General features: G+C 45.7%; 1 protein-coding gene across 1 annotated transcript; it reads left to right on the forward strand.

Annotated features, from left to right (window-relative positions):
* On the forward strand, positions 1–27,149 carry stra6 (signaling receptor and transporter of retinol STRA6; the record flags this gene model as incomplete). The annotated part of the gene is made up of 17 exons (XM_080848161.1): positions 1–74; positions 1,588–1,654; positions 3,497–3,579; positions 4,753–4,886; positions 7,467–7,633; positions 9,166–9,291; positions 11,617–11,687; positions 12,743–12,813; positions 13,176–13,237; positions 13,986–14,148; positions 15,900–15,975; positions 17,782–17,915; positions 19,986–20,103; positions 21,514–21,615; positions 21,800–21,963; positions 23,551–23,682; positions 26,896–27,149. 17 exons carry the CDS (start codon positions 1–3, stop codon positions 27,147–27,149), a joined length of 1,998 nt encoding a protein of 665 aa, XP_080704287.1.
* Positions 27,150–27,339: the final 190 nt, after the last annotated feature.

A 27,339-nucleotide genomic window follows, 5' to 3' on the forward strand; every position in this document is an offset into this window, starting at 1 on the left:
ATGAGTACGGGGGACCAGGAGTACTATAACTATGACTGGTACGAGAACGCAGTGCCCACCAAGCCCCCGAAAGAGTGAGTAGACCTCTCTTCTGTCCCCTCTTCTGTCCCCTCTTCTGTCCCCTCTTCTGTCCCCTCTTCTGTCCCCTCTTCTGTCCCCTCTTCTGTCCTCTCTTCTGTCCCCTCTTCTGTCCTCTCTTCTGACCTCTCTTCTGTCCCCTCTTCTGTCCCCTCTTCTGTCCTCTCTTCTGACCCCTCTTCTGTCCCCTCTTCTTCTGTCTCAGGGGGTAACTTCACTATGTGCTTGTTTATTGCCGAGGTGTGTTGATGAGGGAGTGGGGTGAGATGAGATGATGTGTCCATAAAAAGGGTGGTTTTAGAGGTGTGCTGATTAGGGGTTCGATGATTTGTCCATAAAAAGGTTGGTTTAAGAGGTGTGCTGATTAGGGGTTCGATGATTTGTCCATAAAAAGGTTGGTTTAAGAGGTGTGCTGATTAGGGGTTCGATGATTTGTCCATAAAAAGGGTAGTTTTAAAGGTGTGTTGATAAGGGGTTAGATGATTTGTCCATAAAAAGGGTAGTTTTAAAGGTGTGTTGATAAGGGGTTAGATGATTTGTCCACAAAAAGGGTAGTTTTAGAGGTGTGTTGATGAGGGACTGGGGTGAGATGATTTGTCCATAGAAAAGGGTGGTTAAAACAGTGGAATCAATTTGGGCAATTGTTATTGTAAATGTAATTGTAATGTATTTTTCAAGACAGGGACAGTGCACAAAAAAAAACATTAATCCTGTACAACAAAAGAAAATGCATTATGCCAGGTTCTAGCAGATTGCTATTTTCCACCTGTAGTAGCTATGACACGCTGTAGCTCTGCCCTGCCTGGGCCTCATCATTCTCAGCCTTGATAGGATGCCTAAAACATGGAGCTCCCTGAGGGTTTCACCCAGGCTGCTGATGTGTCTCGTTTCTGACAGTTTGAAACTATTTTGAAGTCCACGCAACTGTGGAGGCCGTAGTGTTTTTATGTGTGTATTTTTCAAGTGCTTAAACACTGCAGAGGGTTTGGGCAGCTGAACCAGAAGACAGCTCTTTTGGTCCCAGCCATGGCCTCTAAATTAGTGTTATCATTCACCCTGGCCCTCACACTTAATGTGTCGTCCTCCCCCCCCCCCCCCCCCCACACACATATGTTCTTGTCACACCCAGGGTTCTCTCTTAGAGAGAGTGTTACATGTGCGTGTGTGTGTGAGTGTTACATTTCTCAGGAACGTGAATCCAGCTTGGTCACATTGACTAGCAATCCGTTTAAAACGTGTAAGCTGTGTGCTGTGCTCCAGGTTTTCACCGGCAAAAGTTTGCCTCTTACAAATGGTCTCCTGACATAAAAGGGTGGGCTAGTGTGTGTGTGTGTGTGTGTGTGTGGGGGGGGGGGGGGTATGCTGAGTGTGTGTACGTATGTGTGTGTGAGGGAGGGGGGGGGGGGGGGTTGGGGTTGGTTTTGGGTGATCAGTTACCCATGTGTGTGTGAGTAATCGCTTTAGACCTCTGCAGCTTACAAGCTCCTTCTTCTTCTCTGAAACTTCCAGAATAATCCTTCCGTGCGACCCGACAGCGGACGACAGGCTCTACCATACATGCATCGCTGCCGTGTCCGTGAGTACCCCTTTGTCATTGGTGCATGTCCGTGAGTCCCCCTCTGTCATTGGTGCATCTGGCTGTCAATCACATCAGAATCAGAATCAGAATTCTTTTTAATGGCCAAGTATATTCACACATACAGGAAATTGACTTGGTGTGGTTGGTGCATAAGACATAACACATAACATAACAACACAAAAGCATAAACAAGAACAAAGGACAAATGTTTTTTAAGATAATAATAAATAATTTGGGCACATGAAGGGCATTCACTACCTTTTTACATTACATTACATTAAGTCATTTAGCAGACGCTTTTATCCAAAGCGACTTACAAGGTATGCACATTTTAAAAAAAAATCACACATGGCACACTGCACATCAGGAGCAATTAGGAGTTCAGTGTCTTCCTCAAGGACGCTTCGACAGGGAATCAAACTAGCAACCTTCTGATTTACTAAACAACTTCTCTACCTCCTGTACCACTGTTGTCCCCAACTCCAATCACTACCTCATCATATCAGTCTGTCATCCATAGTCATTCTATACCCTTACGAAGGTTTATAATACAAAATAAGAAGTCACATTAAAGGCAGTTCGGTGTATTTTCAGTGTTAACATTTTTCCAAGTCAATCTTCCCTTCACATCAGTAATTCATGCTTGAATGTAGAGTAAGGAAGCTAACTTATCCCCAGTACATGCATTGTAGTCATACAACACAGCTACTTGTGAATGCTATTTGCAACATTACATCCACTGAACGACCCATTCGTAATCAATCCGATACTCTACATTTTGACTGACCTAATTAACACACAATAGAATTGTGTCTCCGATCTCAGATATCCATCCTTGTATTTGAGAAAGAAATCCTGAGATGTTGTGGGATAGTTGGAATTAGAGACAGGCTGAGGTTAACTGGAGTTATTTGTCACATAGAGCCAAGCTGGCCCAAAGACTTCCTCACCGCCTTACACACACACACACACACACACCCACACACACACACACACGCACATACGCACGGACACACTCACACTCTCTCACACACATACACACATACACACACACACCACACACACACACACACACACACACACACACACACACACACACACACACACACACACACACACACACACACACAACACACAACACACACACAGACACAGACACACACACAGACACACACACAGACACACACAAACATACACACCACACCACACACACAACACACACAGACACAGACACAAACACACTCTCTCACACACATACAAACACACACACACACACCCACACACACACTCTGCCTTTCTTTGATGCTTATGAAAACACCCCAGTGGTAATTGGGTGTGATGGACCCACTGCGTGATGTGAGCCCCTTTTCTGGCATTTTCTGCCATGTCAAAGGCCAGGGTCATCCAAGGTCACAGCAGGTCAGCGACCCCGCCCTGGTCCTGCTGAACGACCGTGACTAATAGAGGACATCTTCACGCCTGTGTAAGGGGAAGCTGGATGTAGAGGGTGGCAGAGTGACCCCTCTGTGATGACGAGGATGACTCATTTGGGGGTCCCCTCCATCTCTGTCTCCGTCTACGACTCTGTCTCTGTCCTCACCACTAATGATAGGCAGGGGTCACTGGGCAGGGTTGTGTAGGGGTGGGGGTGTGTGTTGGGAATGAGAACAAACAGATGTGTGTGTGTTTGTGTGTGTGTGTGTGTGTGTGTGTGTGTGTGTGTGTGTGTGTGTTTGTGTGTGTGTGTGTGTGTGTGTGTGTGTGTTTGTGTGTGTGTCTGTGTGTGTGTGTGTGTGTGTGTGTGTGTGTGTGTGTGTGTGTGTGTGTGTGTGTGTCTAGTTGGTGATCATGCTGGTGCTGGCTGTGCTGGCCAGGAGGAAGAAGGTGGATGACAACCTGAGGGGAATCTCAGGACTCCTCAGGTGAGCCAACGACACGTGACTCTGACAGGTCTTTGACAGGTTACTGAAGATCAGGAAGCACACACACTTATACAGTTATACACACACAGGCAAACACACACACTTATACAGTTACACGCACACAGGCAAACACGCAAACTTATACAGTTACACGCACACAGGCAAACACGCAAACTTATACAGTTACACGCACACAGGCAAACACGCAAACTTATACAGTTACACGCACACAGGCAAACACGCAAACTTATTCAGTTACACGCACACAGGCAAACACGCAAACTTATACAGTTACACACACACAGGCAAACACGCAAACTTATACAGTTACACGCACACAGGCAAACACGCAAACTTATACAGTTACACACACACAGGCAAACACATACACAGGGATTTACACACTAAATATATCTCTCATTATTATTCAATTTGATAATATGGATCACTATGAGAAAAGACAACACACACACATAAATTAGGCTATGAAGAGCAAATCAATCATCCACACTCGATATCCACACTCTCTCTAAAGCATTCCAGTATGTAGAGATGTTTTGAACATGACATTGGCTTCAATCTAAAAGCGTCTTTGATCATTTAGAAAAGCGCTGTATATAAATAAAGTATTATTATTATTCTTTAGAGATGTTTTTAACATGATATTGCCTTCATTAGAGATGATTTAACAAGATGTTGGCTTCTTTAGAGATGTTTTGAACATAATGTTGTCTTTAGAGATGTTTTTAACATAATGTTAGCTTCTTTAAAGATGTTTTTGACATGACGTTGACTTCTTTAAAGATGTTTTTAACATGATGTTGACTTCTTTAAAGATGTTTTTAACATGATGTTGACTTCTTTCGGGATGTTTTTAACATGAAAATAGCTTCTTTAAAGATGTTTTTGACATGATGTTGACTTCTTTAAGAGTTGTTTTTAACATGATGTTGACTTCTTTAAGAGTTGTTTTTAACATGATGTTGACTTCTTTAAGAGTTGTTTTTAACATGATGTTGACTTCTTTAAGAGTTGTTTTTAACATGATGTTGACTTCTTTAAGAGTTGTTTTTAACATGATGGTGACTTATTTGAGAGTTGTTTTGAACATGCCGGTGATTCTTTAAAGATGTTTTGAACATGATGTTGACTCCTCTCCTCTCCTCCACACAGCCCAGTCAACTTCCTGGATCACACGCAGCACAAGGGTCTGGCGGTGGCAGTGTACGGGGTGCTCTTCTGCAAGGTGTTCGGCCTGGGCATCACGCCCAACCCACTGCCCTTCGTCAAGGACTCGCCACACAGAGGTAAGGCGGAGGGGGCATGCACACCTGGGGCAATAAGGGGTTTGGGTGTTCATGAATCTTCTCACAGGGCGGAGACAAGTGTGTCAGTGTGTGTGTGTGTGTGTGTGTGTGTGTGTGTGTGTGTGTGTGTGTGTGTGTGTGTGTGTGTGTGTGTGTGTGTGTGTGTGTGTGTGTGTGTGTGTGTGTGTGTGTGTGTGACGATGAGCACCCTGTAGAGGAGGTCCAACCCTGTGCCAAGGCCACAACAAAAGAGAGAGGCGAGGCGTGTCGGCCACTTTGAATGGAAGTGTGTTTGAAGTAATTTGATGTAAACGCAGTGTGGTCTGTTCTGGGTAAGAGGGAAAGAATGGCAGACAGTAACCAGAGAAAGCCGTCGGTGTGTCACAGGCATTATACGCTAGACAATCACTGTGTGTGTGTGTGTGTGTGTGTGTGTGTGTGTGTGTGTGTGTGTGGCGTGTGGATATCAGCGTCTCTCGCTGGAGCTGTATCAGGCTGTCTGTAGAGATGGTGTTTTTTCCTCCCCTGTGGGCTGTAGCTGTCTGCTGTGTGTGTGTGTGTGTGTGTGTGTGTGTGTGTAGCTGTCTGGTGAGCAGACAGCCCTGGCAGCGCTTGGCCCCGTCTCCAGGCCACGGAACAAAAGGAGATTCTGTCTGAAACTTGAGGGAGGGAAATAAATGCCCTGGTTTTCCTGTTCCCAGTATTCCCGTCTTAAAGGCGTGTTTTCTTGTTCCCAGTATACCAGTCTTTAAGGTGTGTTGTGCAACGGGATTATCATGACTGGGTTCGGAGCGGTGCAACGCGGCTGAAGTTCAGTGCCGTGGCTGTTTGGTTGTGTTGCGCAACCGACGGGTTTGCGTAGCTTCTTACAGGGCCTGTGGGATTAGTGAGGGTGCTGTGGTCCTATGGGACAGGCTTGCTGTGTGTGTGTGTGTGTGTGTGTGTGTGTGTGTGTGTGTGTGTGTGTGTGTGTGTGTGTGTGTGTGTGTGTGTGTGTGTGTGTGTGTGTGTGTGGGGTACACACTCATCCTCCGACACCACACACAGCACGGGTGGGGGATTTGGGTGCTTCAGACTCATATCCTCAGTGCCTTACTGTCTCTAAGTGAGCTACAGGAACTCTTTCCAAAAGGACAGTGCCAGTCTCCATCTGTGGAGGGTCCTATTTCCATAGCAACGTCTTTCTGTTGACCAGTTAATATCTCTCTACTCTGTCCTGGTGGAGTAACATTAAAGCAATAAGCTGGTATCATGGCTTTATACCACTGAGATCATGGTGGAGTAACATTAAGGCAATGAGTTGGTATCATGGCTTTATACCACTGAGATCATGGTGGCGTAACATTAAAGCAATAAGCTGGTATCATGGCTTTATACCACTGAGATCATGGTGGAGTAACATTAAAGCAATGAGCTGGTATCATGGCTTTATACCACTGAGATCATGGTGGAGTAACATTAAAGCAATGAGCTGGTATCATGGCTTTATACCACTGAGATCATGGTGGAGTAACATTAAAGCAATGAGCTGGTATCATGGCTTTGTACCACTGAGATCATGGTGGAGTAACATTAAAGCAATGAGCTGGTATCATGGCTTTATACCACTGAGATCATGGTGGAGTAACATTAAAGCAATGAGCTGGTATCATGGCTTTATACAACTGAGATCATGGGATTGTGTGTGTTCTATCGTCACTGTGTTACACTGATACAATGGGATTAGTCGATTTATATCATAGCTGGATAACACTGGCGCAATATGATTGGTTGGTTTCTCTCATGCCTTTGTTACACAGATGCAGTGTGATTGGTTGGTTTCTTTCAATGCTATGTAAAACATGGCGTAATGTGATTGGTTGGTTTCCTGCATGGCTGTGTCACACTAGTGCAATGTGATTGGTTGGTTTCTTTCATAGCTATGTTAAACATGGCGTAATGTGATTGGTTGGTTTCTATCATGGCTATACACAGATGCAATATGATTGGCTGGTTTCTTTCATAGCTGTGTTACACAGATGCAATGTGATTGGTTGGTTTCCCTTATGGCAGAGTTGTTATTTTAGTTAGACTTCCTGCTGCAAATGGACTTCCCAGACAGAACCTGCCTCTGGACCATACCCATGCCAGATCAGTTTATATCCGAACTCAGAACTCTTACAGAACTATCAGAACTTATAAAACAATTGGGTTCTATCGAGTTTTTTAGCTGTTTCTGATTGGACGAGAGACGTTCCATGAGTTGGAATATCCCAGGACATCCCAACTCGGACTTTCACAGCTAATAATAATCACTCCGCGATGAACATTCTATAGCGCGTTGCCATTCTATAGTACGAGTGTGAGTGGGGTAGGTAAGGGATATTCCCACGGGTGTTGCTACCTTCGCCGACGGCTGAACACCACCCGTGGGAATATCCCTTACCCTCCCCACTAGCACTCGTACTATATTGCTTAATTCAGGCTTATTGGAAGTTAATTTCCATCGGACGCGTGAACGGTTACTGTAACTATGTGTCCACCTGTGACACAAAGTGATGTCGGTGGGCTGATGATGTCATTGTTGTGCTCTTTCCTCAGAGTATTGGATGATCCTGGCGTTGGTCTACTACCCCGCTCTCTACTACCCCCTGTTGGCCTGTGGCACATTACACAGTCAGGTGGGGTACGTCCTGGGCAGCTTGTTGTCATGGTCACACTTTGGAGTCCTCGTCTGGCAGAAGGTGGATTGCCCAAAGACACCAGAGGTAAGGCAACAGCTGATCACCAGTACCGAAGTCACACACACACACACACACATACACACACACACACTTATATGTTAGCTTGTAAGCTAGCACCTGGTCTTCGATGATGCTGCATGTTTTTATTCAATCAGAGCAGGGGCTTGCCATTGCATTTTGATGTTAAAGGTATCCAGATCATTGTAGTCTGCAATACCTGATATGGTATTTTCCAGTCTAAGTCAACTGGAGCTTCCATTTTGTCTTATTTCAGTTTGACACAGGAAAGATGTGTCATGCATATCTTTGTCTAAGCACCCCACACACAACCCTCCACACACATTCCAAACACTCCACACACACACACAGACACACACACACACACACACACACACACATACATACATACATACACACACACACACTCCACACACTCCACACCAGAGTCCTTGAGTCTGTGATACATGAATCCTAGCATTAGGCTCCTCAGTCTGTAAGCTGTCACACACACACACACACACACACACATACACACACACTCCCGCTCACACACACACACACTACACACACACACATGAATCCTAGCATGAGCCTCCTCAGTCTGTTGGCTGTCAGCTGTGTTCTCCCTGTTTCACACGGCCCAGGATGAGCCCCCGTGGGCGGTCTGCTCTTTTCAAACGCAGGTTTTCCCTTCATCGCTCAGGCACGACTGACAGAAACATTTTACAAGTGTCTCCGCGGGTTAACTCGTCTTAAGTTTCAGTCGCACACCAAGGCCTGCCCTGGGGACGACGTTATATGTTTAAGATCTCTTTTCGAGTTCCTCTGATAGATTTTGACATGCGTGTAGAAGCTTAAGACTGTACTCGCAGTCGTGCTGTGCTCCAGTATAGTGGTTTCCACAGGCGTCTCTGTTCAGGCCTGAAAAGCTCTGTGTTCACCGGCCAGCCAGCGTCGGCCAAGCGGCTTGGTCACACTTAATCAATTTAGCGTCCGCTAGTGCCCGAGCAGGGGGGAAAAAAGACATCCAGGCTGGGCATTGTGAAACTCTCATCTCCTTAAGAACCAAAGACCGAGCCAAGTTTGATTGGTCCAGCAGCATTCCTGCCTGAGACAAAATCCAGGGGTATTGTGGTGGGATATTAATTAATTAATCATGTAATTAAATAAATGCGATTATGGATCTCGGAAAACTTCGAAAATGGAAACTATTCTTATTGTTTCTCCGAGATGGATTGCGAAACGAGTTTTGAAACGGTTGCCTGGCACATTGGCTTAGCTCTACACTCAGCTGTAGCCGATGTACGAAAGGATATGAAACGCTAACTGTGTGGTGTTGCTTTGTTTGTTTGGTCCTGCAAATTATTATATTTTATTATAAAATTATATATTATATTTATTTGTTTTATCCTAAACTGTTGTGTTTTACTGCATATTTTCAGTTTAAGTACATTGAGAGCAACTAAACCCAGAAAAAGTTCCTTGTATATGAAAATATACTTGGCCAATAAACATTCTGATTCTGATTCTGATTCTGATTCTGTCCCGTCTTGCAGATTTACAAGTTCTACGCCCTCTTCACCAGTCTGCCTCAGATCGCCTGCCTGGCCTTCCTCAGTTTCCAGTATCCTCTGCTCCTCTTCAAGGGCCTGAGGGGCACTGAAGAGAATAACACCTCTGAGGTGAGCTACAGAACTATCAGAACTTATAAAACAATTGGGTTCTATCGAGTAATTTAGCTGTTTCTGATTGGACGAGAGACGTTCCATGAGTTGGAATATCCCAGGACATCCTAACTCTTTCACTTTCACAGCTACTAATAATCACTCTGCGATGAAACAGTCTATAGCGCGTTGCCATTCTATAGTACGAGTGCGAGTGGGGTAGGTAAGGGATATTCCCACGGGTGTTGTTACGAGAGACGTTCCATGAGGGGCTGTGAAGAGAATAACACCTCTGAGGTGAGCATGGCGGGGGTGGGGTGGGCATGGTGGGGGTGGGGTGGGCATGGTGGGGGTGGGGTGGTGGGGGTGGGGTGAGCATGGCGGGGGTGGGGTGGGCATGGGCGGGGTGGGGTGTCACAGAAGGGCCGGTCATCTTTCATGCCAGGCGAGAGATCAGAAACTTCATCCCCTCTTTGGCAGAGATGTCGATTTTCTAACAGGGGGCATTGAAGTTTGTTTAACGAGTTGAGCAGCATAAAATGTCCAGTTCAATGTCGTTTAAGACCATTTAAGACATTAATGAAACAACTACAGTAGTAACTGCATACTGAAACATCTAGACCAGTGTTTCAAAACTTTTTACAGGCCTGTACCCCTTCAGACATTCCACCAGCTACAGACATTCAACCCCCCCCCCCCCTGCATTTATATATATATATATATATATATTTGTTTGGGGGTACCCCAGTTTGGGAAAATATAATTGGCTGACTCTGAAAAAGAGATAATATGCTGGTTTTGAAGAAGACCTTTTATGCTATTCGTTTTTTTTTTCCTTTCCTTTAGTGTTTTTGTAAAGCTTTTTGTGCATGTACTGTAAATAGTCTGCAAAGTTAGAAAGCCCAAAGCACACGCCAGTGGGATTAACTCTTTCCCACAAAAACGTATTATCCCAGCTGCCTTAAACGTCGGAATTCTAGCCCTTTGCCTTACAAGATGACGCAATCTCGTAACACAAGACTTATTTCCCTACCTAGCTGACCAATCAGAGCACCCTGGGCTTCTCGGGTTGGGGGCCACAGCAGATCTTAAAGAGCAGTTCAGACAGAGGGTGAATAGCGATGTACAATATGAGGAAAATTATGAAATAATGTGTTTTTGGAACATTGAAACTCTAAACCATTTCTAGTAAATGCCAAAAAAGGAATTATGAACATTGAAAATCCTTAAGACTTGGATTAAGCGTCATAGTAGTGTAAACAAAGGCATTAGGCACGCCACACACATCCTTCTCTTTTCCCTGACACACACACACACACACCCACACACACACACACACACACACACACACACACACACACACACACACTCACACTCGCATAAGAACGTGACGTCCGCGCTCATGAACAGGCTTAGCGGCTAACCCTAGCGGCTAACGGGTTTAGCATGTAAACCCAGCTCACGCGAGAGAGAGGAAAGGGTTAGCTGCGGTCTGGCATACCAGAGAACTTAGTATTTTAATCAGCTTTAAAGTGACTGGTCTGTGCGGTTATGCCACCGATAAGATTAAGACCAGATTCTGTGGTGTTGTTGTTGCCTTGAGAGGAAGAGAAAGCACAATACTGGGTTTCTTCTCCAATAATCCCAAGAAAGGTTAGGATGATTGCGTAATAGAGAAGACACACCCCTCACTTGGTCCTCTTGCTGATTGGAAACCTAAAATGATAGTAAATAAATAGCATAATTAAATCATATTTTCAATGTCATAAATTTTGCCGCAAAAGAGACATTTTAAATCTTTAAGAAATGTAAAGCTTTACATTTTAAAGCTGCAGTAAAGCACTTTTGGGTTAAAACTAGCGAGCTAATTATCTAAAAAGGCATGCAAGCACCTTGCAAAGACTAACATCAGCACCGACAAAAGCTTTCTAGAATAAGTAGAAGGTAACTGGTGTCTTTTGGCAATAAAGTCGGCAATGTGGTGTTGTGGAAGCTTTTCTTACATTTCCGCATAGTGCATAGCCTGGGCGGCTAGCAGGACTGACATGGCTAACAGGAACGATAGGCATTGCTTATTTGTCTTTCACATTACCATAAAACTAATTTGATATTTATAACAAAACTAGTTGCCATTAACACATGCCTCCAAAGGTAACAAATGGAAAACATTGTTGCAGAATGAAGCTTTAATACACCAGTGCATACTATGTATAACCCATCACATGGACCCCCCTGTCGCACCCTCTCAAAGGGAACACATTGTTGCATAATGTTGCTTTAATACACCAGTGCATACTATATATAACCCATCACATGGCCCCCTCCTGTTGCCCCCTCTCTCAGGACCTCATGAGCAGCTACTACAAGGACTACGTCAAGAAGATCCTGAAGAAGAAGAAGCCGTCCAAAACAAGGTCAGCTACTGTTGCTACTGGCAACTAATCAAATGTGCGATGTCCCTCCTCCTCCCCCATGACTGGCATAGGTGTTTCCCCCAAAGAGGAAAGTGTCTCCCATGTAAATGTTTCAGTAAATGAGCCTATAAATAGACCTTGGCATGCACACGGGAGACGCGTGTGTGCGTGTGCGTGTGCGTGTGTCTGTGTCTGTGTCTGTGTCTGTGTCTGTGTGTCTGTGTGTGTGTGTGTGTGTGTGTGTGTGTGTGTGTGTGTGTGTGTGTGACGCTGCGGTGGATCTGTCTAAATGTCATGGAAATTAAACCCCATGGAGATGACATCCTGAGGCCTTATCAGGAGTGTTTCTGACTCCTGACCTAAGGTGGAAAAGTGCAGACTAATTTGACATGTAGGCTCCTGTCGTTGTGGAGTGGCTCCTCCCACTTCTGTGGGCTTTCCATGACTGATGCCTCTCGGTCCAGACCAATCCTCCACTTCCTGCCCACTTATGCAAACGACAGGAAGTGATGATGAAGCCCAGGGTTGTGATTTAAAGGCCACACCCACGCTGAGCATTTGCCAGGCAGCACATGAGTGACAGGGCCCTCCTCATAGATAGCAGATCACACACACACACACACACACACACACACGTGAATGACAGGGCCCTCCTCATAGATAGCAGATCACACACACACACACACACACACACACACACACACACACACACACACACGTGAATGACAGGGCCCTCCTCATAGATAGCAGAGATGCAAATGATCAGCTGATTTTGGAAGGCCAAGGATGATGACTCAAGAGGAAGTTGTTCGTTCCCTATGGAAAACCATCTATTCCATATCTTTGTGTATACGGTATGAGCATGTGCATGTGTGTGTGTGTTTAGGCATGTGCACATGCATACAGTATGCAAGTGTGTGTGTGTGTGTGTGTGTGTGTGTGTGTGTGCGTGTGTGTCTGTGCGTGTGTGTGTGTGTGTGTGTGTGTGTGTGTGTGTGTGTGTGTGTGTGTGTCTGTTTTCTGATAGCTGTCTGTTTACTCATCTCTATCTCCAGCGCCTCTAAACCCAATTTGTTTGAGAGGCTCACTGACGCTATCAAGTCCTACATCTATACACCAGAAGATGGTAAGTATAGTTTGTATATCGAGTATACAGTACCAGTCAAAAGTTTGGACACATCTTTCATTTTTTAGAGAAATGTTTTCTTTACTTGTATTATTTTCGACATGGTAGATAACACTTTTTTTGTTTAGTACATCATTCCATATGTGTTCTTTCGTAGTTTAAATGTCTTCAGTATTAATCTACAATGTAGAAAATAATAAAAGTAAAGAAAACATTTCTCCAAAAAATTAAAGGTGGGTCCAAACTTTTGACTGGTACTGTATAACAAATTAGTATCATGATTTGAATTCTTAAATCCATTTTTTTTTTATTTGAGCCAAACATTTTCTGTTGCTAATTTTATTTTCATTCTCCCATACCAGTCTTCAGGTTTCCATTAAAACTAGCCATTTCTGTTGTGGTGGCGTTCATTTCACTTTACCAGGTACTTCACGCTACGTCATGCTAACGCTATGTTCATACAGTCCCTTGATTCTGAATGGAAAGATTAATTCAAACAAGTGCTTTTAAAAAAATGCATAATGCAATATGCAGTATAGTTGCTTCATCATTTTATGTAATGTTGCATTGTCAATGAAAAAAACTTTCTGCTTACTGATGTTATGTCTGCCTAGTGCCTATCACAAACTCTTCTATGTTTCAGACACCTTTGTGGCATTTTTGTATCTAGGTGTGTTTTGTACTTTTGTATTTTGTAAGATGGTTTCTCCATTTGTGTCTTCAGCTAAGCGCCTCTGTTGTCTCTGTCTCTGTCCTCCCTCTCTCTCTCTCCCCCTCTCTCCCACTCTATCTTTCTCCCTCTCTCGCCCTGTCTTTCTCCCTGTCTCTGTTCTCCCTCCCTCTCTCCCTCTCTCTCTCTCTCTCACTGTCTCTCTCCCTCCCTCTCTCTCCCTATCTCTGTCCTCCCTCTCTCTCTCTACCCCTCTCTCTCCCTGTCTCTCTCCCTCCCTCTCTCTCCCTGTCTCTGTCCTCCCTCTCTCTTTCTCTACCCCTCTCTCTCCCCGTCTCTCTCCCTGTCTCTATCCCTCTCTCTCTCTCCCCCTCTCTCTCTCTATCTCTCTCTCTCTCTCCCTCCCTCTCTCTCCCTCTCTCCTCCTCTCTCCTCTCCTCCTCTCTCTCTCTCCCTCTCTCTCTCTCTCTCTCTCTCCTCTCTCTCTCCCTGTCCCCCACAGATGGCTGTCCTGCTGGTCAGCGGTGTGGTCCCCACCCTGCAGATCGCTCGTGGAGGGGTGGACGAGGACATCGCCTTCCTCCTCGCTGGCTTCAAAATCCACCTGTCCGACGACCGGGCAGAGGTGGTCAAGATAGTGGTCTACTACATGTGGTGTTTCGAGGGTGAGTGTGTGTGTGTGTGTGTGTGTGTGTGTGTGTGTGTGTGTGCGTGTGTGTGTGTGTGTGAGTGATGTGGTCTACTACATGAGGTGTTTCGAGGGTGAGTGATGTGATCTACTACATGTGATGTGTGAGTGATGTGATCTACTTCATGTGATGTGTGTGTGATGTGATCTACTTCATGTGGTGTGTGTGTGATGTGATCTACTTCATGTGGTGTGTGAGTGATGTGATCTACTACATGTGATGTGTGAGTGATGTGATCTGTGTGAGTGATGTGTGTGGAGGGTGAGTGAGCAGGTCAAATAAGTCATATTTTATGAATCAGTGTTATAAATGTATTCAATTATACACTGCGCTATGGTGTATGGAATGTTAATAGCCCCACTTAAGGGCTGCCCATGGCCCATAGTTTCAATAGCAAGACAAGGCAATGAATTGGTAGAGGGCCAATCCACATTAGTTAAGCATCAGACAATCCACCGATCTTAACTCCATATTCATCTGATGCATGACTCCCAGTGTATGACTCACACACACACACACACACACTCATCAGTGTTATTATGACACCGTGACCAACGTCAGAGCTGATTAATTGTGTTTTAAGTCGGTCCACTAAAATAGCCGAGAAAACAAAAGTGAGACTGTTGAGGTCGAGAAGCAAAATCCCCCCAATCAGGTTTCACCACCAAATTCCTGAACGCCTTCACGCATGGGCGCCTCCTCCTAGCAGCAGTCCGCTTTCATTAACAAACAGGAGCACAGTAAACCTCCTTCAGACACACACACACACACACACACACACACACACACACACACACACACACTCACACACACTCACACTCACACTCACACTCACACACTCACACAGTAAACCTCCTTCAGACACACACACACACACACACACACACACACACACACTCACACTCACACACTCACACAGTAAACCTCCTTCAGACACACACACACACACACACTCACACACACACACACACACACACTCACACTCACACTCACACACTCACACAGTAAACCTCCTTCAGACACACGCACACACACACACACACACACACACACACACACACACACACACTCACACTCACACACTCACACAGTAAACCTCCTTCAGACACACACACACACACACACACACACACACACACACACACACACACACACACAGGAGCACAGTAAACCTCCTTCTGCCTGTCTTGCCACATTGATTTAAATTCACTTGTGCAAATCAAGCCCGGTTCGACGCCACAGGGCGAGGAGCAGAAATGCTGGCGTCAGCAAACCCGGAGCGCTGAGCTGTATCCCTGTATCCCGGCTCTCTCCTTCACCGGGCTGACGGAGCTCACAGTGTGAAGTGCTGAGTAGGCTGGGAGACTGTCTGCTTCCCAAACACTATCGGCTGATTGGCTCTTATGATTGTTCCTTCTTTTCTCTCTCTCCGTCTCTCTCTCCCTCCTTCTCTCCCTCTCTCTCTCTCCCTCTCTCTTCCACTCTCTCACTCTCTTTCCCTCCCTCTCTCTCTCCCACTCTCTCTCCCTCCCTATCTCTCTCTCCCTCTCTCTCTCTCCCTCCCACCCTCTCTCCCCTCCCTCTCCCTCTACCTCCCTCTCCCTCTCTCCCTCTCTCTCTCTCTCCCTCCCTCTCCCTCTCCCTCTCTCTCCCTCTCTAACTCCCTTTCTCTCCTCCTCTCTCTCTCCCTCTCTCCCTCGCTCTCTCTCTCTCTCTCTCTCCTCCAGTGTGCTACATCTCCGCCATCACCCTGTCCTGCCTGGTGAACCTGGCCATGCTGATGAGGTCAATGGTACTGCACAGGTAAGACACAATAACAAGAGAGAGGACAAAACAACTAGCTAATAATTTATCTGCAAGCACAGCATCAGCTTCACAAATATGTAGGAAGAGGATGTTTCTCTTGTGGTTGGTGCAGCAGTCAGTCTCTATCCCTGTAAAGTGCAGTAACGAAGTACGTGGAACACACCCCTGACTCAGCTGTGCAGATCAGAACCACACGCATCTCCAGCTCTAGCCATATATATACTGTTTGGGGCGACAGTGGAACAAGAGGTAGGCGAGTCGTTTAGTAACCGGAAGGTTGCCAGTTCGATTCCCAACTCCTCCTTACCAAGTGTGTAAGTGTCCTTGAGTAAGACACTGAACCCCTATCTGCTCCTGATGTATAAATGCAACATTCCTTGTAAGTCGCTATGGATAAAAGCGTCTGCAAAATGACTAAATGTATATGTTTAAGACTCCTCCTAGGCTTTTAATGTCAATGAGCTAGGCTGCTAATGCTAACAGGTCTGGCGACCTTTTGCTGTTCTATATGATAATCAGGTTTTTCCTTACCTGCTGTCTGAGATGGTTCTCAATGGCCCACCCCCATTCCCACACTATGATTGGTTGCCTTCACTCACACCTCAGTCTGCTTCCTGACCCCAGGTGTCTGAGCAATACCAGTGTGGTGACCTCTCCTTTGTTAGCAGGATAAGAGATTACGTTGCCATTTGTGAGATTATGCTGACCACATACTTGGTGGTAACAGCAGCTGCATTATCATTCATCTCATGTTCTCACACAGGACATACTGTTATTTCTCACAAACACCTGATTCTAGGATTCTGAATACACTGCAATTATACACACACACACACACACACACACACACGCACACACACACACACACACTCACACACACACACACACACGCACACACACGCACACACACACTCACACACACACACACACACACACACACACACACACACACTCACACATACGCACACTTGCACACACACACATACACACACAGAGAGCTGATATGAAAAGAGTGTTTTAATGACTGACTATTATTACTTAGACAACTATTATTGCAGACAGAACTGCTTCAATTATCTCCCCAAATGAAAATGGGGGTCATTACTGGGGAATAATGGTGTGTCAAATTGCCGTCTAAGTTGAATTGTGAGCGTTTAATTCAACACATTACTCCTCAATTTGCCTCCATCCTGCCTGCACAATACATCTGATATCTTCACTGTGCCCAAAAACCACTTAAAAACCACTCCTTTGTCCTAACTGCATTCACCCCTTTCTGTCTCTCCGTCTCTCCATCCTCCCTGCATCCTCTTCTTTCTCTCTCTTCATCTCTCTGTCCTCCCTGCATTCACTTCTTTCTCTCTCTCCGTCCTCCATGCATTCACCCCTTTCCATCTCTCCGTCCTCCCTGCATTCACTTTTTTCTCTCTCTCCATCTCTCCGTCCTCCCTGTATTCACCCCTTTCCATCTCTCCGTCCTCCCTGCTTTCACCCCTTTCTCTCTCTCCATCTCTCCATCCTCCCTGCATTCACCCCTTTCCATCTCTCCGTCCTCCCTGCATTCACCCCTTTCTCTTTCTCTGTCTCTCCGTTCTCCCTGCATTCTCTCTCTCTCTCTTTCAATTCCAAAAGGCTTTATTGGCATAACTGCATACAATACAACGATGCCAAAGCATGTTTACATAAAATGTACATTCACAATTAATATAAATAAATAATAATAATCAAAAAAACAATAGGTCATAGATAGTAACAATGTGGTATATAAACATATCCTCCCCCTCTCCCTCTCCTCTGCCTCAGGTCTAACCTGCGAGGGCTGTACCGGGGGGACGTCTACACTGTGTACAGCTGCCAGAGGAGCATCAGGCCGTCAAGACCCGCGCTGGTCTGCTGGATGGGCTACACCAGCTACCAGGCCGCGGTCATCTGCCTCAGTGAGTAGTGTGTGTGTGTGTGTGTGTGTGTGTGTGTGTGTGTGTGTGTAGGTGTGTGTGTGTGTGTAATGGGCTACACCAGCTACCAGGCCGCGGTCACCTGCCTCAGTGTGTGTGTGTGTGTGTGTGTGTGTGTGTGTGTGTGTTTGCGTGTGTGGGCTACACCAGCTACCAGGCCGCAGTCATCTGCCTTAGTGAGTAGTGTGTGTGTGTGATGGTGATCGGCAGCACTGCTTGACCAGAGGAGGTTCTCAGGAGGTCCATTTCATCTGGGTGCTAAGCTTTCCTACTCACAGCCGTTCAGTTCTCTCTGTTATACCGTTGGTCACGGGGTTAAAAAAACCTTTGGGTCACAGCACTTGTCTGCTCCACTCATTTTAAATGTTCTATTATTATATATTTATTGATACAATTCTATAAATGACCTAATTTTAAATGTAATATTATTATTTATGTATTGATACAGTGCTATCAATGAGCTCAAACCTTAGCACACCACCCCCAAAATCAGGGGTTCACTGCCCATGGTGGTCCAGTATAAAAAAAAAACATATATACAGTATATGTGCAACTCCACCTGTGCATAATAAACATATAACATCTTATTGCAGATGTGTCTTGGCTGTTGTAAATACCTGAGTGTAGAGAACATGGTTGCCTGATAGTCTGTGGCTGTTTGACAGTTCTTATGGTTGCCTGATAGTCAGTGGCTGTTTGACAGTTCTTATGGTTGCCTGATAGTCGGTGGCTGTTTGACAGTTCTTATGGTTGCCTGATAGTCGGTGGCTGTTTGACAGTTCTTATGGTTGCCTGATAGTCAGTGGCTGTTTGACAGTTCTTATGGTTGCCTGATAGTCAGTGGCTGTTTGACAGTTCTTATGGTTGCCTGATAGTCAGTGGCTGTTTGACAGTTCTTATGGTTGCCTGATAGTCAGTGGCTGTTTGACAGTTCTTATGGTTGCCTGATAGTCAGTGGCTGTTTGACAGTTCTTATGGTTGCCTGATAGTCAGTGGCTGTTTGACAGTTCTTATGGTTGCCTGATAGTCAGTGGCTGTTTGACAGTTCTTATGGTTGCCTGATAGTCTGTGGCTGTTTGACAGTTCTTATGGTTGCCTGATAGTCGGTTGTATGACAGTTGTTAGTGCTGTGCGTGTGTGACTAATGCATCATTGATGTAATATTATTCAATAGTATTCTTCTGCCAGCCTCCATCTCCCTCTCTAATGTTAAACATGACAGCACTGAGTAAATATTAATAAGATGTGTGTGGATGGACTGACAATCTCAGAATAAAGTTTGTGTGTTCGAGTCATGCATTGACAGGCGCACTTTGTATTATAAAAGGATCAATCTGGCGTTTTCTGTAGAAAATAAATCTTCATACTTTGATCTTTTTAGTAGGCAATTCATAATTATCTTAAGTGTCATGTTTTAGCCGACTGGCATAACATTTAGCAGGAATGTCTGAATGTGTTCCTTTGTTTTAAATAAACCCTTTGAGGCGCAAAGAAAAGCCTCTTGCGATTCACTGACCATTGTTGTCAAGGGTGATGAAACATAATGTATGTACGTAATGTATTTGCTGTAAAGCACTTTGAGCTGCATTCTTTTGCATGAAAGGTGCTATATAAATCAAGTTTTTTTTATTATTATTATTATTATTATTATTATTATTATTATAAGGGTGAGTCGTTGCTCGTTCTTCTCCCTGAGTTTAGTATGTTTCTATGCATCCCCACGCGGTCTCTGTGTGTGTGTGTCTACAGACGCGACTGAAGACTCTGGTGTGGTTCGACTGCCTGATGTTTTCTGTGTCTCTGTGCAGGGATGACTCTACAGACTCTGGTGTTCATGATCTTTATGATGTTTGCTGTGTCTCTGTGTGCATACACGACTACAGACTCTGGTGTTCATGATCTTTATGATGTTTGCTGTGTCTCTGTGTGCATACACGACTACAGACTCTGGTGTTCATGATCTTTATGATGTTTGCTGTATCTGTGCGCATACACGACTACAGACTCTGGTGTTCTTGATCTGTCTGACGTTCTCTGTGTCTCTGTGTTCAGGCATGACCATCCAGACTCTGGTGTTCTTCATCTGCCTGCTGTTTGCTGTGTTCCTGGTCATAATCCCCGTTCTCTACGGGCAGAACCTGATGCTCTTCCACGTCATCGCACACATGTGGTGAGTGAAACCTCAGGCAGGGACCATCACACACGTGAGGACTGTCACCGCAGTGATGATGATGAAGATGATGATGATGACAGATTAATATTATGATGGTGATGGTAGAGATGATTATGATGATGATGATGATGATGATGGCAGATTATTATTATTATGATAATGGTGGTGATGGTAGAGACGATTATGATGATGATGATGATGACGATCAAGAGGATGGCAGATTATAATGATGATGCTGGTGGTTGTGGCGATGAGGAGGAAGATGATCATAATGAAGACTAAGATGCCCGATGCACTGCATCCGTCTGTGCCCTTGATGTGCATTTGTCCCATTGCACTCCATGTGAACTGAGTGGTCTTGGCAGCGCATCAACCTCTACTACTCTTGGCAGACAATCTCTGGCTCACATCGTTATCGATCTCATATCCCACAGAAGGGCTCCTCTCCAAGGCTCACGTTACGCCTCTTGTCCTTTTGCCTCTAATAAGCGCCCGAACATGATGCCTCTTGACTTTTTGCTTATGTTACGCCTCCACACATTACGCATCTTGACTTTTTGCTTATGTTAATCCTCCACACGTTATGTCTTGTGCCGTTTTGCTTATGATTAGCCTCCAGACGTTATGTCTTGTGTCGTTTTGCTTATGTCATGCCTCCACACGTTATGTCTTGTGTCGTTTTGCTTAAGTTTAGCCTCAACACGTTATGTCTTGTGTCGTTTTGCTTATGTCATGCCTACCCGTTATGTCTTGTGTCGTTTTGCTTATGTTTAGCCTCCACACGTTATGTCTTGTGTCGTTTTGCTTATGTTTAGCCTCCACACGTTATGTCTTGTGTCGTTTTGCTTATGTTTAGCCTCGACACGTTATGTCTTGTGTCGTTTTGCTTATGTTTAGCCTCGACACGTTATGTCGGGTCGTTTTGCTTACGTTTAGCCTCCACACGTTATGTCTTGTGTCGTTTTGCTTATGTTAATCCTCCACACGTTATGTCTTGTGTCGTTTTGCTTATGTTAAGCCTCCACACGTTATGTCTTGTGTCGTTTTGCTTACGTTTAGCCTCGAAAAGGTTATGTCTTGTGTCGTTTTGCTTACGTTTAGCCTCGAAAAGGTTATGTCTTGTGTCGTTTTGCTTACGTTTAGCCTTGAAAAGGTTATGTCTTGTGTCGTTTTGCTTACGTTTAGCCTCCACACGTTATGTCTTGTGTCGTTTTGCTTACGTTTACCCTCCACACGTGATGTCTTCTGTCGTTTTGCTTACGTTTAGCCTCCACACGTTATGTCTTGTGTCGTTTTGCTTATGTCATGCCTACACGTTATGTCTTGTGTCGTTTTGCTTATAACATGTGGAGGCATGACATGTCTTGTGTCGTTTTGCTTATGACACGTTTTGTCTTGTGTCTTCAGGCCCTTCTGGTTGATGCTCATCCTGGCTGTGCTTGTTCAGCACCTGGCGGCCAGGTTCATGTTTATTAAGAAGGTCTCCGGATCACGAGACCTCCACAACAGGTGAGGTCAAAGTTTGTGACATTGTGACCTTTAATTAATGGCTTAACATTGATGGGTTTTGTAATGCGAACGAGATAACATGGATCCGCTTTTTGAGCAAAAGTCACTTTTGGGGGAAAAAACGTTCTGCTAAATGAACAATTATAACTGTAACTGCATTACTGCAACCTCCGTTTCTCCGCAGGGGGAGTCTGTTCCTGATGACCTACCTTCTCTTCCCCGTCAACGTGCTGCTGGGAGTGCTGCTGGGCATCTGGAGGGTGGTCATCACGGCCCTCTTCAACATCATCCACTTAGGCAGGATGGACATCAGCCTCCTCAACCGCAACGTGGAGGCGTTCGACCCAAGTGAGTCACGGCTCCCCTGCCTAATCTGACTGCAGTTAGTGCCAAGTAGCAGACGGGGGGGGGCACTGTGGCTCAAACAGTAGCCCCGACCACATTCGGGCTTGAAGCTCAAGGAGGTCACGGGTTCGAATCCGACCCCGATGCCATTTCTCCTGTCCACTCCCCACCTCTTCTCCCTCTCATTTCCTGACACAATCTTCGCTGCTCTGTCAATTAAAGGCATAAAAAGCCCAAAAACAAGTCTTAAAAAAAAAAAAAAAAGTAGCAGACAGGGTTTGATTGTGTGGACACGTTTGTCTATTCTTTCCGATCGATTCTTTCAGCGTCTCAGCAATCCAGATGTGCGTTGACCCCTCTCTAAATGGTAAATGCATTTATATAGCGCTTTTCTACTCATAGCGCACTAAAAGCGTTTTAATGCCTCAGACATCTACCCATTGACACACCGATGGTGTAGGTTAATAACCAAGATGGCCACTAGCACATCAGAAGCGTTTAGGGATTCAGTGTCTTGCTCAAGGACACTTCGACAGGGGTCGGGATCAGGATCCATTTAGCCACCTCCCCTTAGCATAATGACTCCTCTACCTCCTGAACCACTTTCACCCCCCTCCACCCTTGTTAACCCCAGTGAGATGCTCACAAAGGCATCGTTTAAAAATGGTTATGATGGTTGTAGTGAGCACTGTTCTTATAGAGGCTAGGTGGTTGGGTATGAGTACTGCTTTGGGAAGTCCTCAAACAATAGCAAATGAAATTGTAAGGCTCTCTATTCAGTGCCTTATTTTATGTTCCCATATCCCAGCCAAGTACCCTTCAAAAATAGAGAATGACATAGTTTACCATGCGTCTGCAAGGGAAAGCCGTGCCTATGTACACACCACGTAAGAGATGCTTAGAGCTGAATGTTGGTCAGGTGATACCAGCCTTGTAAATGACAGGCAGTGATTTCCATACAATTCATGCCAAAGACTGGGGCAAACGAGATGAGATGGGTATCGAGCGCCAGAGCAGACAGGTAACCAGCGCAGACAGAGCCGCCATTACCTCTGATTGCTTTTGATCGCTGTGCGCTAGCAATCTCACTGCAGATTGCTTTCTCACCATCTCTCTGTCTCTCTTTCTCTCTGTCCGTCTCTCCATCTCTCTCCCTCCACCCACCCATCTACCCTCTCCTCTGGTGTTGTGTTCTCTGCAGGTTACCGCTGCTATGCCCATTATTTGAAGATTGCTTCCTCACCATCTCTCTCTCTGTCTCTCTCTTTCTCTGTCTCTCTCTCTCTCTCCATCTCTCCATCTCTCTCCCTCTACCCACCCATCTACCCCTCCCTAATGCCCTCTCCCGTGATGTTGTGTTCTCTAACCCTAGATTGCTTTCTCACCATCTCTCTCTCTCTCTCTCTCTCTCTCTCTCTCTCTGTCTCTCTCTCTCTCTGTCCCTCTCTGTCTTTATCTCTGTCTTTCTTTCTCTCTCTCTCTCTCTCTCTCTCTCTCTCTCTCTCTCTCTCTCTCTCTCTCTCTCTCTCTTCGTCTCTCTCCATCTACCCCTCTGTAACGCCCTCTCCCATGATGTTGTGTTCTCCGCAGGTTACCGCTGCTATGCCCATTATTTGAAGATTGAGGTGAGCCAGTCTCATCCGGTCATGAAGGCATTCTGCGGCCTGCTGCTTCAGACCTACGGCCATGGCGCCGGCCCGCGGACCAGGGATGCTGAGGAAGGTAGGTAGTCACACACACACGCACACGCACGGGCGCGCACACACACACACACACACACACACACACACAGACACACACACAGACACAGACACACACACAGACACAGACACACACACACACACAGACACACACACACAGACACACACACACACACACACAGACACACACACACATACACACGCACACACACGCACACGCACACACACACACACACACACGCGCACACACACACACACACACACACACACACACCTCAAGGTTCCTCTTTGAAACCTTAGGCCCCTTAGAGAGAAGCTTCTGGATGTTTTGCTATTCTTAACCCTGTGTTGAAATATTAATTTCCTATCAGCTCGAAAGCGTGTTTTAACACATACATAAAGCATTGCCACCAAATGGTTCTTTGGAAAAAATGTCCTTCTTTTTGGAAGAATTCTTCTGCACATCGAAACGGTGACCACCAGCTGTCAGGAATCATTTTCATCTAAGGATTAGCGTTAGATTTACTAAAGGGGCCTGATTGACACCCCAGCTGATGAAGAGGCTAAATCAACTGGAGATCTCTGATACCCAGAAAACCCACAAACAGTGATTCAAAATGTACTGTACAGTAAAGTATAGTACAGTCATGTTTGGTCTAAACTGACCCTTGTGATGTGAGTAGTCGTCTGATCATGGATATATTGCAATCGGAAGTACCTGCTTTAGTTGTGTTATTTGAATAGGGTTTTCACTTTAGTTCTGCTTGTGAATCAGCTTCCAGGACACCTCTGCACTATTGGGCTGCAAACAGCCAATCAGAGGGTTACTTGAGCCAAAGGGCGTGGCCTCTAGACACAGGACAATACCATTGGATTGGCTGGTGGAAATGGATAGAAATGAAGATTATGGTATTTAACCTACCATTTGAAGATATTTGGGTGCTAACTCTTTTAGTTTAACTCTTTCTCTCTGACTCACTCTATCACTCACTCTCTCACTAAAGGACACGTTAGAGAGAATTACCAAAATTAGCTCAGTTTGGTTCGTCATCGTCGTGCTTCTCAGTGTCACGAGAGGAACAGACTCGTAGACCCGTAGACTCGCAGACCGTAGGGATGAGCAACGCGTCTCCACCGTAGCTCTCTCTCTCCTTTGTGTCTCTTCCTCCTGTCACGGCTCTGTGATGTGATGTGATGTGCAGCCGGCCTGCCTGCCTGCCTAATGTTTAAAAAATGGATTCATCAGCGGCGCTTGCACGCTGCAGGCAGGCGGACATCTTTCTCCTGATTGAATCTGTCAGTGTAAATCTGGCCACGCTGTGCAATCATTTAACATGGCCTCTCCATCCATTGCCCTCAATCAGACCTGTCGCCTTGGTATCACCCGTTGAGGCCTCAGCACAGACCTTCACTCACGGTGCGCTGGCCAGGGCATGTGGCTCACAAAGATTTGGCCTGTCAACTATACATCTTCATTTTGGATCGCAGGGCAGGAAACAGGATACACAGACAGACAGACAGACAGACAGACAGACAGACAGACAGACAGACAGACAGACAGACAGACAGACAGACAGACAGACAGACAGACAGACAGACAGACAGACAGACAGACAGACAGACAGACAGATAGACACACAGACAGACACACAGACAGACACACAGACAGACACACACACAGACACACACACAGACACACACTCTTACTTTCCTTGCTACATCCTTATTCTCATTTCCGTTTCAAGGAAACAGGACACTGGTAAACTGGCTCCAGGTTAACCCATGCAGCATGTTTCAGCTGGACGGAACAAAGGAACAAAAGAGCTCATAAATGGGGACTAAATGGGGGTCGACACTCATTCATTCTCACACACACACACACACACACACACACACACACACACACACACACACACTCATTCACTGACTCTGGTGTATTGTATCTATGATGTTTCAATTACAGTAACTCCCATACAATAATCTTCTAAAACCCTCAACAGATTGGTGTGTGTGTGTGTGTGTGTGTGTGTGTGTGTGTGTGAGAGAGAGTGTGTGTGTGTGTGTGTGTGTGCACGCTCGTGTGCATGTGTTTGTGATTCTTTATCAGATTAAAAATCCCGTGACCCCCCCCCCCCCCACACACACACACACACACACACACACACACACACACACACACACACACACACCCTACCCCAGTTGCATTTTGATACAAGCCCAGGGTTCCCTTGAGTGGGGGAACAACTGTGGGTTGTTTGGCGGAGATTAGCCGTGGCTTACACAGATGGGCCGAGCTAATTGACTCTTTCATATTCATGCGGCCCATAGGGCTCAGTGTTCCTAGGTGTAATTGTGAGCCCAATATGTTCCAACTGTGTGCATAGGATTATATCAACACCTGCTATTATTGGACTACTGTAAAGCTGTTCATCTACGTTCATCAGGCATGGCAATACAGGGCACTTGGGATCTTTTGTGTTAAAGGGGAACTCTGTCAGTCTAATTCAATACACCTTTTGGTCAAATTTCTCATCAATTTCTCCTTAAATATATGCTAATGTAAACAAAATGCTGTTTCCTCTTACTACAATTGTGTCATTTTATAGTGAATATATTAATTTTATATATATACACAAATAACATATCATCCAAAAGTAACCTTGTAGTTTCATATGTCCTTATGGTGTGTGGGGCTTTTCATTGCCCTCTAACTGAGTACAAATGACATTTCTTGGCAAAGTTAATTTGCTACAAAAGTCATGTTTATAACTTAATGTCAGGGATAGTTGGTTAAAGATATTTGGTTAAGTATACTTCTCATTCGAAATTACATTTCTTAAAGAGAGAGAAGATGGATGCCATTAGTACAGCTGATTTCATTTGGGCTTTTATCGACTTTATCTCCATCTCCATTCCCTCCTGACATGAGACCCGTCCGCTGTGATTGGTCACTAGTCATTAGTCACTCGTCATGTGACGTGGGTGTGTTGCCTCTGCCTCCTCCCAGGTATCCAGCTGGTCCAGCAGAAGAAGAAGCAGATGTAGAGTGATTGGTCACTAGTCATTAGTCACTAGTCATTAGTCACTAGTCATGTGACGTGGGTGTGTTAGTCACTAGTCATGTGACGTGGGTGTGTTGCCTCTTCCTCCTCCCAGGTATCCAGCTGGTCCATTGATCGAGTTATTAGTCATTAGTCACTAGTGCTGATGTGTGTGTGTGTGTGTGTCTCCTCAGGTATCCAGCTGGTCCAGCAGGAGAAGAAACAGAATAAGGTGTCGAGTGCGCGGCGTGCCCGCGGCCACTGGCAGCTGATGTACACCCTGGTGAACAACCCGTCCCTGGTGGCGTCACGCAAGCACTTCCAGCGCCAGAGCTCCGAGAGCTTCCTCAACGGCGCGCTCAACCTCAGCCGCGCAGGGAAAGATGGGAGCAGGAAGGAAGGCAGCGTCAGAGAGGCCAGCAAAGAGGCGGAGAGCGCCAGCTCTTAACTGACCAGCCCTGACCATGACCCCATGACCCCACGAACCCACGCCCTAACCATGACCCCACTCCCAGCCTGATACTGCACTCCGAACCTCAAGGCTCTCTTCGTCACTCACACACTTGTGCCTACCATGAACCCCCCCCCCCCCCCCCAAGGCCTCTCCGTCCCACACACACGTGTGCCTACTGTGCCCC

This window comes from Sprattus sprattus (genome assembly GCF_963457725.1).
Source record: "Sprattus sprattus genome assembly, chromosome: 11".
Classification (NCBI taxonomy): Eukaryota; Metazoa; Chordata; class Actinopteri; order Clupeiformes; family Clupeidae; genus Sprattus; species Sprattus sprattus.